Below are 17,967 nucleotides of genomic sequence, written 5' to 3'. Positions count from 1 at the left end.
ACCAAAAAATCTAAAAAATACATTTACACAGTTTATTTTTATAGTCATTTTAAGTACAAATTTGGACGAAATTACATATTAAAAACCTAGGATAACTATTTTAGTTATTTTGTTGTGATTGTATAATATTATTCGTGGGTACTTGAAACTTCTAAAGTATACTATTATATATCTATGACAGTACCACGGTTTTTTGTTGATGTATAACGCGTTATAAGTACCTAATAAATATTATGATATGATTAATTTGGAATTTATTATAGGTACCTAATATAATATTATGTCTTATACCTAGACTAACATACCGTCTCCGCTCAGAATCGTTTTTCTTATACAATGATATTATATCATTGAATTCAAATTTAATACCATCCATTATACAGTGACCCACTTGTAACCTACTGTACAGCAGAGCGAAATCCACTTACCCACCTTTTTAATATATAATTTATGTTACCTATATGTTTTGAGTGGTTTTTAATGACGTAAATAGTGTCCAATTTTGTGCTGTTGCCTGTTAGCGAATAAAAATCGCAACCGCACGTGAACTATTTACCTAGTGTGCAACCACTAACCAGCTGTCGTAAGAGGTGTATAATATTGTATAGTACAATATACTTATATACCGGCGCTACTACAGTAAAGAAATAATATTCTGTAAATTATTTCAATCAAAATGATTATCAGTTTACTCAGTTGTGCCTACAATAAATATTTTATTATGTTGTGCACAATAAAACTGAAAAAGTTATGAGCATTCTGCATTTAGTTTCTTTCATTGAAACTATTATTTTCAGTGGCTTAAGTCATCAAAAAAATTAACTATGTCTTTGAAAATGAACTTTTTAATAATAACTTCTATATTAGTTTTAACAATTTTTGTCAAAATGGTCCCTGCTCCTGAGAAAGGTAGTATTGTGTCAGTATTTATGTAAATTATTGTAATATTATTATGAGGTTTACATACAATTGTGTAGTAATACATACGTGCAAGCAATGCTGGGCAAGTTAGCGATTTTTTTAAACTTGTTAAGTTATTTTAAAATAATTAAGTTAAGTTAAGTTAAAAGTTACTCGTATTTTTTTTCATTAACTCATTAAGTTAAAAGTCGAAAAGTTAACTTTGAAAAAAAAGTAACTTAACTTAGTGTAAAGTTAAAGTTTGCTAATTTGAAAAAATAAAAATAATGATTTAATAATTATGTCAGGTAAATTATTTAATTGAATATAAATTTTAATGCAACAAATAAAAATAACAATTAATTAAATATAACTTTAATACTAAAGCTTGTAAGTAAATTTTACAATTTACTTAAAAATATGTTATGACTCAAGTAATATAGTTGTATTGACTCTTGGTATAAAAATGTGATGTAAATAACTAATAAGGTAAATCGCGAGCGCATTGGGTGACTTTGTAATACCTAGTTGGTTGAAGTTTCTACACAGTGGCCACTCGTAAGTAAGACAGACCCAGTTCTAAAATCCTGGGTACGCCACTGCGTCGAAGCCTTAAACCTAATAAAAAACCTGAACACCCTAATATTATGTACTTATTTTTTTAAACATATCAAGAAAACAATGAAGTTATAAAGACACCATTGGAAGGTATGGTAAATGTTTATTATTATTGATTCAATTTAATTAGGTAAACATATAGGTACTTTTATACTACTAATTTAATATTAGTATTATTTTGAGAGTTTGAGCCATAGTTTGTAGGTATATGTATAGTTAGTGATCAAATGTATAAATATCATACAAGTGCATTTTAAATTTAAATTTAAATTCTTCCTATTTAAATTCTTCCTATTCTACGTATGACAATTGAGTATTGACAAACCGTCTCCACACAAAGAATCGTTTTTCACAATAATTTATTATTAAATTCAAATTTCAACAATTCATTCAGACTTGTACTAGGAAAATATTCTAAATGCCTCTGAAAACCATAATTCACATTTATAGTCCCTTGATTAAACCTTCTTATATGGATATAATATGGTATTTATCTTTTGGGGTCAATAAAAATCTTTTAAACATCAATTCTCTTTAATCGACCCCATTCTAAATTTGTTGACCTAATATTACGTGCATATAGATGTATGTAAATAATTGTAATATTATTATGAATGTTACATTGTTATACACAAAGAATTGTGCAGTAAATGAATACGTACCTACAATAGTTTCATAATATTTAAATTGTTCATATAGAATTAAATGTTTAACTATATGACATATGTTTAAGTTGATATAATTTTTATTTTTACTTAAAAGTTAAGACTAATTCTGACAAAAAAAGTAATTGCCTAAATATTATATTATAGGTATAAGTACTTATTATTTTGTATTATTTGCTAATTTAATAAGCAAATTATAAGCTATTATAACCTATAAGTATAAAATATAATATCCTTTAATTTTACCACATTATTTTTTTCTACTCCAGAAGCATTTTTTTAATATTTATTTTATTTTGAATTTTCGAGACTCATATTTTGAATAATTGAACTTTAACGTAAATAACTTGAGCAGGTAGGCTTTAGGTATATAGTTAATAAAAATGTAAGAATATTATATAAATGCATCTATATTCCTTAGAATAATATAATAGGTACCTATGACAAACCGTCTCTGCAGCTTATATATAATCGCTTTTTATATTTATATGGAATAATTTATTATTGTATTCAAATTTAACATATCCATATCCACAGTGACCTACTGAATGATGAGGTACACTATACTCCGGCCCACGAGAGTCCATACTTAAAAACGTGTCCGTAACTGCGCATCGGCACGTTGCCGAATAGTGGGAATGGCATCATGGTGGGAGAAAACAGACGTCACGTATTACTATATGAATGCGCGGTTTACGTATGGACTCTCGTGGGCCGGAGTATAGACACGTACTATACAGCTGAGCGATCTCCTTGGTTTTTATGATTATATACAAATTAGAATTTACATTTTATATATTAGGAGAAGTACCAATAATATAGTACTTATGAGTAACCACATAATAAATGTTTGATTGTAGTGTCCAACAGTGCTTTAAATGTGCTATTTTTCTTAAATAAGTACCTACCTACCTATATCCTGTACCAAATAAGAGCGCACCAAATTTACGTAACAAAACGTTTTTGCCCGTGGCCGTCCGGTGCGCTCTTATTTGGTACGGAGTATAGTTAGGTATTTGAGGTAAATTTTTCGTTAACGGTTTTAAAAAAATATTCTATTTAAAATCATGAAATTAAAAATATAGGTTGCTTCACACGTACAAAATCCAATCATATACTTACATAACGATGCCCAAAAGCGCGACCTGGGACATTCCTAGGGGGGGGGGGCTAAAATTGTGTCAGCAGCGCAAACCCTGATAATTAATATTTTTACTAAAATGTGATTAATCAACTGACCGGGGGGTGGGATTACCAGACCCCAAATGTTTAAAGTGGTGTCAGTGAATAATATAATAATACCAGCATATTCACCAATGGCCAGATTGCCAAAGCTGTACATTTTGAGTATCTATTATAACAATGTCTCTTAATTTTTGAATTGCAAGAGTAAATTAATATAATATAATGAACATCCAAATTTGTACTTATTTTTTTATAGTTCATAGAAACAATTCAGCTGAACTGAAACTACCGGAAAGTACGATAAATATTTATTATTATTTATTAAATTTAATAGGTATTAATATTCAATATTATGATAAACTGTACAATATTATTCATTCAAGTTTGTCTAAAAATGAGAAGTTAACCCAAAAATACAGAATAATCATATTTATTTACATTTAATTAATTAAGTATACATATGTCATATAGGTATTTTTATATTTAATTTAATATTGCAATAAATTGTACAAAGATCATAAAAACCCCATCTATAGCTTTACTGATTTTAACGCAACCTATAAAGTTATAAATTGAAATTTTAAGATGAAAATAGTATTGGTTTTTCAATGATGAATTTTTTTTAAAAATGTTTTCGTGATGATATTAGGTATTTAGGAGTCAGGTACACATTTAAACGTGATGATTGGAATGGATAATTTAATTCAATCTTGTCAACTTGGAAGGTCGTTTCTAGTAGATGTAGTTGGTACCTAGGTACTTAATACAGTGTGAAAAATAGTTTAATCTCAGAACCTTTCTTAAAAATCGATAAAAAAAAAATAATAATATCCTGCTAGATATGAGAATATTATTATTAACACAAGTTTTTGATAAAATTGATTTTTTTTTTTGTTATGATTTAGAAAGGAATAATATTTTAGAAACTATTCAGTTTTTCTTATAACGTATATTATTATTTTCGGTACAAAATGAAATGTATTCCTTCTAATTTCTTCTCACATCAGTGTATTGTGTAGATCAATAGTATCTAGTCATAAATATTTTTTATAAGTGTCTTGAGATAAAATATTGACAACATAACAAATTGAAGCTTAACACACAAAGTTTTGCTAAAACAATTTAATTATTTTTTTGTATACCTAATCAAAAAACTTTTAATCGTAAAAACTCGAAACATTCCGCTATTACTTATATTTTAATAATTGTTTTCACACATTACATATCTGTCGTTATTTTGTCAAACTATTTAGACAAATAGTTTTAAACTAGACGACGAAAATATTATTCACGCTATTCAACGATACGTCGGTGTAAATTTTTGCAATATAAAAACATGTTTGAAAAATTGTATGACGGAATACGTTAATGGGACTTGCACGATTAAAATATTTGAAGAATGTTTGCTTCAAATTCAACAACTTTAAATTTAAAATTCAATTTTTTATTCATAATTTTAATTTTTTATGAAAATTATTACTTCTAAGTTGACTGTCTTAAGCTTCTAAAAACGGGGAGGGAAAAGTGCGTACTTGGTCATCTTTCTGCGAAAACCCGAAACCAACTCAGCCAGTAAGGGGATACTTAATAAACTTAAGTAGGAATCAGTTCAGCTACAATGAAAACTCTTATAAGTGCACAGTGTATCAGCTACTCTTTTTTAAATTTATCATATTCAAATGTTATTGGTCCAATATTTATATAAAATCTCATACATAATGCATATTATTATTATAATTATTCTCATATATTATAATTCTTTAGTAAAATAATTTCTGATTGATAATTATAATAACTTAAATAATACATTTTACTTAGGAAATTCAATCGTCATTGGTACTTATAAGCTTTTTTTTATTATTTACTAATTTAAACTACCTACTATACATTTTTACACAACCAAATCAATTAATTTAATAATTATTTTCATTTAAAACTGCCAAATACAGACAAATAACTAAACTGCTCATAAGTATATTAAAGTAAAAATATAAAATATCCTTTAAATTTACCATATTAAAATATTATTAATAATTTTATGAAGTTCTCATACGTATAATAATAATTTTTATTGTTCAAATGGTTGAGTAAAATGATTCTAGCTGGTACCTAGTTAATTATAATAATGTTAGTATAGAAATAATGGTATATCGTATACCTAATATGTAATAATAATATGTTTTCAGAGTAATTAATTAATGTTTTTGTGCTTAGGCATGTTTGATAATGTACGCAAATCAGAATATGCAAACAAACATATATTGGTAAGTTAAATAAATTACAATTATATACAATGGAATTTTATCTTTAGTCCATCGCTATTTTTTTAAATTTAAAATAGATTGTTTCATAATAAACATGATCAATGCATTAATAGCTACTTTATACTTATCTAATATTTTAAATTTTAATGTAAGAGAATAACGGTATGACTGTCATCGCAAGGACAGCCTTTAAAATTTGCCGGAGTTGATTTAATAGAAGATTGTTTTACTCATGGTAAACTTTACATCTCTAGTTGTCTAGTTACATTTCTAGGGTAAGTTCTAGATAATCCGCGGATTAGTAATTTATTTTAGCATCTGAAGGAAAGACATTCAGTATAGTTTATAAAGAACTCCAAAGTGAACTTATCTGTTATCAGCTGGAAGGAAAGGAGAATCCGAGAAATGATGGAGTTTTAAATTTATTTATTAATAATTATAAACAAAGCAAACAACATTTTTCACTGGGTAATAACGGGTAAAAACAACGAAATAATCCAAAAGAAAAATTAAGTTATATTTATTAAAGAAATATAAGCCCGGCCCACTCCTATACTAGGCTAACATAGTAATCCCGTATGTTTGCCGAATATTTTGATTTTATGATTATGTCGCTCCTACACGACATACTCCTACTCGTACACGTCTTGTCGATCATAGTGCATTTACCAACCTATGGGAAACGACGAGTGACTTGGCGAGTAAAAATAATCGCCATACTTGACGATAATAAACACCTCTTAGACTGTTATAATAATTCATAAAATAAAATCCACTCGACGTCGTTATCGCTGTTTTTGTCGATTTTATAATTGGTTATTATTTCAGTAATAGTTATCGAGGCCTACCTATGATAAAATTGCTATCGACGACAATTTTGTTGACTTGTCGTGCTATATAATTTATTATTCGTACCGTCGGCAGTTTGCCGAAAGTCTCTTATCACAACAATTTTCCCAAAACAAAATACCAATATAAAAAAGATTTTTGTTTTGGGGGGGGGGGGGGGGGGGGGTGGACTTTCACCACATTCATAAGACCCATTTAAACTGAAATATAAAATGCCTAGTTTTTACTCCTTAGAATGGATTACGCTCCAGACCCCTTAAACAACTGGAGACTTACGCTCTAGCGCTTATTTGTTGTAGTGGCTCTAAATGCAATTACTTTTCAAATGTAAATTGTAGTTCCGTGATAGCCACTATGACATATAAGCGCTGGTGCTTAAGTCTCTAGCTGCTTAGTTTAACTTTAATACTGATTATAGAGATTCATTTCGGTAGACACTTTTCAAGTATGGGAATCATACGTTGATGTGCAACCATACTATACTATGTACATAACAATACTATCTATAGCCGTGGGCTGGCTTAAGAAGTATGTAAGAATATTATAGGCTCTTATCAAAATATTATATACCTGCAGGCACCTATTTGTTATTTATTATCAATTAAATATTCAGTGTCATTATAAATTCGATCCCATTATACATTCGTAATCGTCAATCGTGATGGCTTACGAGTCGTGTTGCCGTGTAGGAGGTGTTTGTAGGTACTGCTTAATCGACATGTTTATGGCGATTATTTTTGTTCGTCGAGGCACTCGATTCGTGTAGGAACGACATAATCATCGTGCAAAATTACATTTTTACCTGTAAATAATCTATCGATTGCGCCGCGTATTAACTCCGCCGAATTTTTTTACATATTGATTCCGCCGGGCTGCATATACGGTTTGCCATTATTAAATGCAGAAGAAGCAATTGAACACTTTGTAAAGATTTTATGTCAGTCGTTCCTGATGACGTGAGGTTAAAAAAATTCTATGATTATCTATATGATAATTACATTGATGAAACATCAAAATTTAATCCAAAAATATGGGCGTCTGTTAATTAAAAAAATAAATCTGTATGATATGAAACGTCAGTTATTGTATAATGAACAGTCGGCGGAATCAGCATAAATAAATAAACGGCAAAATCGATAGTCGGCAGAATCAACATAACAAAAATCTGGCGGAATTTATAATAAAACGGCGGAGTCGATAAAACCCCAATAAGTCAGTACACTTTATTTTTATTGTGTAAGTGAGTAAGTACACAGGATCAGCTAGTTCAAATCTAATAATTATTCAAAAACTTCAACATGAGAAGAGTAAACTAGTAAAGAGTAAGAAAGATACTGTGTTTTTTTGCATTTCATTTATTAAAATATATGTACATGGAATTTTAGAAGTTTTGGCCTTTGAGTATGTAGACTGTATAGGTATGCGAAAAGAGAGTGGGTAGATTATTATTTTAGTATACAATTTGCAACAGAGAAATATGAACGCATACCTAATTTAAGTATATAGGTACTGGAAAGTTATATGTTAGTATTAGGTAACACTATACACATGGTGACTGTTGTTGTATTAACCATTAAATTAATAATTGATTTATTCATTTTTAGTAAGTTGTGAAGAACTATACGAATTTAATGAGATGAACAAAAAGGGTAATAATTATTATTTTATTTAAATTATCTTTTAAATAAGTAGGTAATTACCTAATAACTACATACTTACGAGGTTTACATAATTACTGAAAATATAAAGTATTATAAGTATAAATTGGTAATTATATTGACCGTTTTTTTAATACTAATTCAAAAATGTAGTGTATCATAAATCCCTGTCCTTTTCTGTATAGTCTAGAATCTAGACTCTAGATCTTCAATTGAGTTTGTGTTATCGGTCACACCTACTTTTTATTTATCTATAATTAGAATGAAATTAATGAGTTAAAGTACTTAAATAACCAATAAATGAAAGATATAAGAATTATTGTATTAAATTGTTGTTAAATTAATTTATATTTTTTTTAGAAATCGCAGAATACTCTGAAAAAATTAGTAAGTAATTATTGAAAGATTTATAGGTACATATGATATTTAAATCTATATCATCTATACATGCCCGGATTAAGATAATTTTGGGTCTGGGACCAAATAGTAATAATATAACCATTATTCATATATTATAGGAAACGTGGTACTATAGTGCCCGCCTGCAGGGGCCCACTATTGTCCGATATCCGTTGTAGGCCCGAGGCCATGGCCCCCTGCCCCCCTTAAAAGTAACTCCAAAGTGGACTTCAGCTGGAAAGAAAGGAGAATCCGAGAAATTATGGAGTTTTAAATTTATTTATTAATAATTATAAACAAAGCAAATAACATTTTCACTGAATAATACTGATTTTTTTAAAATTTAAAATAGATTTATTGTTTCATAACAAATCATAATAAACATGGTCAATGCATTAATAGTTATTTATCCAATATTTTAAATTTGAATGTAAGAGAATAAATGGTAAAAACAACGAAATAATCCAAAAGAAAAATTAAGTTATATTTATTAAAGAAATATAAACCCGGCCCACTCCTATACTAGGCTAACATAGTAATCCCGTATGTTTGCCGAATATATTTTTAACTTGATGATTATGTCGCTCCTACACGACTCGTACACTTGTCGATCATAGTGCATTTACCAAACTATGTGAAACGACGAGTGACTTGGCGAGTAAGAATAATCGCCATACTTGACGATCATAGGCGCAAAAAGCGTTTAAGATTTGGTGGGGCTAATAGGGCTAATAGGGCCTTATTTTGATAATATTGAATAAGCTTAAAACAAAATGTAAGAAATGTTTGGGGGGGGAGCTATGGACATTTTTGGGGGGCTTAGCCCCTAAAGCCCCCTCCTATTTGCGCCTATGTTGACGATAATAAACGCCTCTTACACAACTCGTAAGTCGTCGTAAAGCATCACTATTGGCGATCATTCGCCGAGTACACTATTCGTGTTGGGCTTACTATATTTATATAACACCTTGGAGGTTCCAGTAATAACGATTTTGCCGTTATATAGACATATAGTATTACTAAAGTCAGGCGGAGCAATGGGAAGCTAGTCAAACAAATTATTATACACCAGGCATCTATATTTGTTATCTATTATTAATTAAATATTCAGTGTCAGAATTAAAGCCGGTCGCATATGAATCGTAATCGTCAATCGTGATGGTTTACAAATTACGAGTCGTGTAGGAGGTGTTTAATCGTCAAGTATATATGGCGATTATTATTTTTTGTAATTTATTTATTAAAATACATAGGTTTTTAGAAGTGTTGGCCTTTGAGTATGTAGACAGTACACTGTATAGGTATTCAAATAGAGGGTGGTTAGATTATTATTTTAGTATACACTTTGACAGAGAAATACATACATACCTAATTTAAATATATATTGAAAAGTAATAGGTTAGTATTAGGTATATATGGTTGCTGTTGTTGTATTAGCCATTAAATTAATAATTGATGTATTCATTTTTAGTAAAATGTGAAGAACTTTACAAAAATAGTGATATGAATAAAAGCGGTAATTATTATTATTTTATTTATATTATCTTTTAAATAAATAGTAAATTAACTACCAACTTACGAAGTTTACTAAAAATATAATTACAATAAATTAGTCGTTACTTTACTTGTATGGAACAACGGAATCCTGAGTGGGACTGAGAAGGACTAAATATACTGGTTCAATAAAACAATTTGTTTTATCAATACATTATGAATTTATGAATATATAATATAATAATAAAATAGATAACTCTTTACTGATTATTATTTACTAAAAGATAAAACAAAGCGCCATTTTTTTCCATGTTGTGAATTTGTAAGACGGAGACAACGCATGCGGGTGTATAGCGTCCTTATAAGTATAAATGAATAATTGTATGGACTGTTATTTTTATACCAATTCAAAAATATAATCATATATGTATCATATATCCCCGTCATTTTCTGTATGGTCTAGACCTGAGGTTGTGTTATCGGGCACTACTACTTTTTATTTCTATAATTAGAACGAAATTAAGTTAAAGTACTTAAATAACCAATAAATTAAAGTTATAAGAATTATTGTATAGGTGGTTAAAATAATTTGAATTTTTTTTAGATATCGTTGAATACTGTGAAAAAATTAGTAAGTAATTATTGAACGATTTATACATATAATATTTAAATCTATATTCTATTTCTATATCATCATCAATCAATCTATACAAGCTTGGATTAAGATAATTTTGGGTCTGGTGTCAAATTATAATAATACAACCATTATCCATATATTATAGGAAACGTACTATAGTACCCACCAGGAGCCCACTATTGTTCGATATCCGTTGTAGGCCCGAGGCCTATGGCTCCCTGCCCCCCTTAAACCGGGCTTGCATCTATATATAAATTGGTTTGTGATTCATGATTGTTATTTATTTTCTATTAATGTATAGAGATTGCTATATATTATACTAGCTGACCCTGTGCACTTCGTTGACTTTAAAAAATTACAACCCTTTAAAAAATTGTGATTGTTCAAATCCTTTTGGATGTAATTTTTGCACAAAAATACATTTTCACCACATTATCTACCATGTATTATAAATTATAATAATATTAGTACGTTTTATTAACATATTATAATCATGGGTAACCGTATTTTTTAAATAGGACTTGAACAAAAGCCAGATATAGCAGCTACTATATTATGTATGTTATAATTTGATCAAAATATTTTAATTATTCTGTTAAAATTACAAGTATTTCAAATGTATTTTTTTAGAATTAAAAATAGTAAAAAATAAAATAAAATTGGAAATTATTTACACTATCTAAAAGTTACTGTGAAAGAGTAAATGGTGCGATTTTGTGAGCCATAATGGGCAGTTCTATTAGTTTTCTACAATTCGATATTCAATTCTTAAATTTTTAGGATATTTTCGTGTTATATAGAATGATAAAATTATACTAATGAATAATTTATCAAATGTTTTTGAATAAATCTCTGTGATATTATTCTCGGGCATCGACGGTTTTTAAATTATATATTATGCTATGTTTAATTCAATTTTTAGGATATTTTCGTCTTATATGGAATGATAAAATTATATTAATGAATAATTTATCAAATCATGTTTTTGAATAAATCACTGTGACATTATTTTCGGGCATCGGCGGTTATTAAACTATATATTATGCTATGTTTAATTCAATTTTTAGGATATTTTCGTGTTATATGGAATGATAAAATTATATTAATGAATAATTTATCAAATGTTTTTGAATAAATCACTGTGAAATTATTCTCGGGTATCGGCGGTTATTAAACTATATATTATGCTATGTTTAATTCAATTAAATAATTGTTATAATAATTATGTTCAGATATCAAGGATACTCTTAAACGATATAATACATATTGTAAGTAATTATATCTCCTAAAAATACTACCTACCTAATACTATTGATTAAATATATTTAACCAATGCTAATACTTACAATTAAAAGTATAATGTATCAAAAGTCGAACCAATGAGTAAACAAAATATTTGCCCGTACCTACGCTTAGTCAATTATGTGTCACAAAAGACATATAAACTATATTATTTCTTTTGTGACTCATACATTGAGTATGCATATACGGACAATTATTTTAAAATGTACCAATAATATATAATATAATTTTTTAGCTAATTCTAGATACATAAATCAACACTATTTTCAGTCTGAATTATTTTTTAAATTATTTATCTATACTAGAATTAATGTAATTCCTTAAGGATTTAATACATAAAATTTCTTAGTATTTTCAAGAAAATCATTGTTTATACGGTCAACATAAGTAAATAATTCTAAAATAAAAATACAATGACAACTAGTGTTACCCATAATACTATCCCATTATGTATTCAATTTATCATGCTTAAATGATTATTAAGTAATATTTACATTTTATAATTATGTATCAAACTACTAAATTTATTTTTATGTTAGATCCAGATATATCTATTGGTTCAAATGTGTTTATTAATTACTGTAAGTTGAATTTGATAAATATAATCATTATTATAACTTTTATCATCACCGTGTTTTAAACGTTTTTTTGTATTTTTTTTTTTAATAAGTGTTTTTTTCTAACCATTTTCCTTGCCAGTAGGACATACGCGTCAAATACTAATATAAAACTATACCCAATATAATATGACAAAACCACCAAAGATATAAAAAAAAGAAATATAATTTGTACCTACCAATATTAATATTTTATATAATGCGATGTATTGATTTTACATAATGATATGTGTTTTTTTTTCTGTCTGTAAAATTTTATCTAATAGAAATAATTTACTTATATTTTCAACTACAGTATTTTCTCTGATTGTAAAGGAAATTCAGTTGGTACTTTAGAGAGATAAAATTTGAAAATTAACAGTAATTTTCAAAAGCGTCGGAAAAAAAACAATACATTAGGGAAAAACAAGGATTTTTACGCAAAATCAGTTTTCTGACAAAATCGATTTAATTTTTTTGGTGTAACTAATTTTCAGTGAATGTTTATAGTAACATTTTCTATTTCAATAATGATAATATTATAAAAATTATAAAATTGGTAATTTAAGTATAATATATTAACTTTCACTATATGTATAATCAATGGTTAATTGCATTGTATAAAATGTATTGTATTTTTTATTTATGTATTTAGATTTTAGTTATTTACTCCCAAACAAAGTCAGCGCGCAGAATTCTGGCCAGAAAGAGCAGTTTCCTGAATAAATTATTCATTAAACCAGGGCAAAAAATAAATATTATATAAAATATATGCAATACATTTGTGAATGATTAATACAATAATTAATACAATAATTAATACAATTATGAACAATAACGAATTATGAAGAAACATTTAACCCATTAATGGTTATAACTTATAAGTATAATTAATAATTAATAAAGACGTACTAATGGTGTAATAAATAATAATTGAACGTCAACTTAGACTCCTACTGTCGTAGCCCGTTGGTGAAAACAACAATCACTCTAACAAACAACACAAACTATTAGACCATTAGTACTAGGATCGCATAAAGTATGCCATGCCACCGAGACACGTGAACGGGCTAGCGACGACCGCGACGCAGCCAATGGCTCCATCCGCATAGGACCCTGGTACCAGAAACGCGGTTTTCGCTCCGTAAAACGTCGTCCCGCGGTCACTTGACGCCGCGGTCCTTTTGATGCTTTACCGCCTGACGCAAACCGCTGCCACTGTTCAACTGCGCGCATGCGGCGACCTCGACCGCCACATTCATAGATTATCTATGGCCACATTCCGTAACGACGTTTTTAAGGGACCTGCTCGTGCGTCTTCAATAAGGGGCAATACTTAGGCAATATGCAATTTCGTTGCCGCCGCCCATTGTTATTCGACGTTTGACAATAATGATTAGTGTGGGTGTATATTGTATACGGGTACCGGGCCATCTACGCACGCACTGTATGTAGACATGCGCAACGAATAAGGCAGTAACTCAATTTTCCAACTTTTTTTAAATTTAATTTGCTATTGGGTACCTATCACTGTTTTTCTGGATTTCTAACGAATATGGCAGTAACTGTATTTTATTTCATACGTTCTACACATTAAAATAGAGTTGGATATACCTAGGTATATCTTAAACCGTGGTTACTGCCGTCTTCGTTAGACTTCCAGAAAAACAGTGATACTCTATAGAAAAAAAAAATGTTGGAAAATTTAGTTGCTGCCTTATTCGTTGCGGATGTCGATGTGCGCACATGTCAACGGCACCGTCGCCCAAAAATAAAATACATGATTTTTTGCTCAAAACACGCTTTACAGGAAAAACTCTCACGCATCGTAGAGTGATCTGATTTGATTAATTTTTTTCGTTAGAAAGAGGAGAATTTTCTACAAGGCGCATTGAACTTCGATTTTTAATTTCGTTGCTTAAAACTATCATAATAAAAATAATAAAATCTTGTGCAAATTGGACATAATATTCAAAATCGTATTTTATGGTTTAGAAATGGAATTTTGAAAATCCAAGTCCAATGCGCCATGCAAGAAGTATTTCTCTTTCAGAAAAAAAAAAAAAAATTATCGAAATCAGATCACTCTACAAGGCGTGAAAGTTTTTCCTGTAAGGCATGTTTTTGAGCAAAAAAACAGGTCATGTGCAGGCCTCTTAAGTGTCTAGGCAATTTCGTTAGGTACTATTAGTCGTCTTTGTGCGAGTTGTAATCAATGATCATTATAATTTATGCGTAGGTACAGTACGATGTATATATGGTGTTGTATGTAAGAAGTCAGTGGGTGTAATGTACTAATGGTATCCCTTTCACCAATAAGTTGTCACCTCTTTTAATAAAATATGTCCTATATGTAGGAAATTTGGCATACATTGCTTATGTACAGTCGGTAAAATGTTATTACTTTATTACTTGTATACTCCATAAAATTATTACGAAGATAGTAAAAACAAAGTTATTATTTATTAGTCATGATTTCAATCAAAAAATATGGGTTTCAGTTTTTGTTAAAAAAAAAAAAAATCGGCCAAATCGATCAAGCCGTTTTTGAGTTTTAGCCTTACTAACGAACAGCTTTTCATTTTCATTTATATTAAATTTTAAATACGATCCCCCGGTTTCTAATATTTTAAGAGTTTTTAAGTTCCAGAACCTGTTTTTTTGGTTCAGCTCCCTGATATGTAAATGTAAATTGATTGGAATTTGGAAAGCATTATAGATACATAGACGTAACTACAATATAATTTAGATTAATGTTTAAAAATAAAAGAATATTGTATTTGTGTAGTAAAAATATTTTTTGAATGTATTGTTTATTTGACTTTTTGTATTTATATTTTATATTTTATTGTATAAGAATTTTAATGAATTTTTAGCGTCAATGAAGAATAATAAAGACGATCCAAGTATGTTACTATGCTAGACATAAATAAATTCATATAGGTATCTAGCTGCTTTAAAATATTATAATATTTTGATTTTTAAATAGTGAAAATCTAATTGGTAAAAGAATCAGTGGCGTATCCATGGGGGGGGGGGGCTGGGAGGCTGTTGTACAGTAGGCTACAATTGGATGACTGTAAATTTAAATTCAATGATATATAATATCATGTGTGAAAAAAACGGTTCTGAGCAGAGTTTGGCAGCCTAGAATACAATATATTATATTTATATTGTTGTTATTAATATACATAGGTACATTTTTAACTACTAAATCATTTTAGAATAGCTAATGGTTTTACAATGGTTTTTATTTATTTTTTATCCTGGATACAAATTATCATATATCATTGAATTCAAGTTTAATACAATCAAATTATACATTGACCTACTTGCAGTAGTCCTAAAAAATTCATAGGTACACGCCTTAATCATTGTAAAAAATAACTTGGGGGGTTACGCCCCCATCACCACAGTCCACCATCTATTATTCGGTACGCGTACAACACTTCATCTATTTTTCTATATAATATAAAATAGAACCTCATAAATTATGATTGATATATTTTAAACTCATAATCCATTAGAAAAAATTCAAAACTATAATTGTTCTCAAAATATAAGTAACAAATTAATGAAAAATATTATTATTATAAAACATTTTTAAACATTTTTATATTATTCAAGTAATTCCCATTGTTTGTATTTTAGGTCTTGGTTTGGGTCTGTGGTATTAACTTTTCTTAACTTGTTGTTATCAGCATGTCTATGCTGTTTTCTATTAACGTTTTCTGAATACGGGTAAACAAGAATCTAACATTATTTTGGGTAACGCGCTCATTTCCTATAGGTTCAGACTTCAGATCATAGGTAGGTAAACGTAAACCTAATCAGCTGATCGAGTTTCGCTTATATATTGTTCTATACTTCTATGACAATATTAAACAAATTACGCTTATCTTTTTTTTTGTTATTGAATTGTTTGTAATTTAATATATTATATTACCCAATAATATATCTTAAATAAATTTTACGGACTAAGAATAATTGGGTAACGTTAATATGGTCCATGTAACTAATGTGTAATAGTGTAAAAGTTGATCAGCCCCCCCCCCCCCCGAAAAAAAATCCTGGCTACGCCATTGAAAAGAATACAATATTTATTAATTATTATTATTTAGTAATGTAATTATTTGGCTTTATTATTCGTAGGTTTATATTTTATTTTTATCTATTTTTTATTCATCGTGTTATTGCCATTTAATAATTAATTACCTACCCAAATATTAAAACTTACAAATACAAGTATAGGTACCTTACACACAAATTAAACGTTCATTATAATATTATTTATTATAAAAGCTATAAATGCTAATAATTTGATAAACTTTAAGTGATTTAGATATACTGGAAGTATTTCTCATTTTATTGAATTCAGTATTAGATTGGGGTTTTAAAGCAACGATAATTTTACCTAATATACTATAAAAACATTTCAAGTGAAATTTCAAAGGAACCTAAAATCTGGATCATTTCCAATTCCCGTATGTTTAAATGTATTTTAATTTTTACTTTATTCATACGCTTAGACTAGTTAGACTAAGCCTTAGAGAATAAAAATTAATAAATTAATGAAAGGACCCACTAAAACAAATTATATAATACAATTGTTAAATGCACTGTGTAATTTCCATACAATATTATATAGTATTATACATGTTTTAAAAAGATTATATAAATAATTATGGTAGGTACGGGTTTGAAAATTAATTGATATTCATTGAATAATTTAACAGAATTACTGGAAGAAATGACAGAGTTTAAAAATATCAAAGAAAAGGGTAAATTGATAATTTAATTTACAAACGTGTAGAAAATGTATACAATCAAAGTTCAGTTTAAAATAAATGTAATATAATATTGGGCAATCAATGAAATTGATTTCGTGTACTTTTATTGTTATAGATTTGAGAGGGTTATTTCAAGCCGTAACTTCTTGTTACCTAATAGGTAAGTACGGTAAGACCGTGAAAAATTTAAACACTTGAAGTTTGAAGTATACGATAAAAACTTTTCTATTTGGTATTTATAGATGATCCATACAACAAAATATTGATCCCATCGAGAACTTTATGTATGTATTTATTATTAAAATTGTATATATTTATTTAAGTGCTTTATTTCTATTCTCCCTGGTGTATTTTTCTATTTTATCAACTGAATGGTAGATAGAAACAATTATTGAGAATTTTTAAAAATTAAGAGAACAAAATTATCAATTAAAAACTTTTTTGGTATATTTTTAACTTAAATGTTTCAATTAAAAAAAAATTATCATAGGTAAATGGAAATAAATTTGTTTTAGTAAAGTTGTTGCTCGTCGATGTTTAGCCGTATGGCGGTAAAAAAAAACAGAGGGTTTAGAGTTCATCAAATTTCGTATTAAAATATTGTTTTCAG

At 28.2% G+C, this 17,967-nt stretch overlaps 1 protein-coding gene across 1 annotated transcript; it reads left to right on the top strand.

The window, feature by feature from the left end:
• The first annotated feature begins 770 nt into the window (after positions 1-770).
• LOC103309626 lies at positions 771-17,679 on the top strand. Its single transcript, XM_016804939.2, has 16 exons — positions 771-909; positions 1,576-1,608; positions 3,625-3,663; positions 5,187-5,204; positions 5,583-5,632; positions 8,086-8,130; positions 8,500-8,526; positions 10,010-10,054; positions 10,637-10,663; positions 11,188-11,226; positions 11,902-11,937; positions 12,511-12,552; positions 15,444-15,473; positions 17,304-17,348; positions 17,473-17,517; positions 17,600-17,679. Exons 6-16 carry the CDS (start codon positions 8,118-8,120, stop codon positions 17,677-17,679), a joined length of 429 nt encoding a protein of 142 aa, XP_016660428.1. The 5' UTR covers positions 771-909; positions 1,576-1,608; positions 3,625-3,663; positions 5,187-5,204; positions 5,583-5,632; positions 8,086-8,117.
• Positions 17,680-17,967: the final 288 nt, after the last annotated feature.

The sequence above is a fragment of the Acyrthosiphon pisum genome, chromosome A2 (assembly GCF_005508785.2).
Source record: "Acyrthosiphon pisum isolate AL4f chromosome A2, pea_aphid_22Mar2018_4r6ur, whole genome shotgun sequence".
Taxonomy (NCBI): domain Eukaryota; kingdom Metazoa; phylum Arthropoda; class Insecta; order Hemiptera; family Aphididae; genus Acyrthosiphon; species Acyrthosiphon pisum.
Note: the sequence above shows the minus strand (reverse complement) of the source record. Positions and strands in the feature narration are given on the sequence as shown.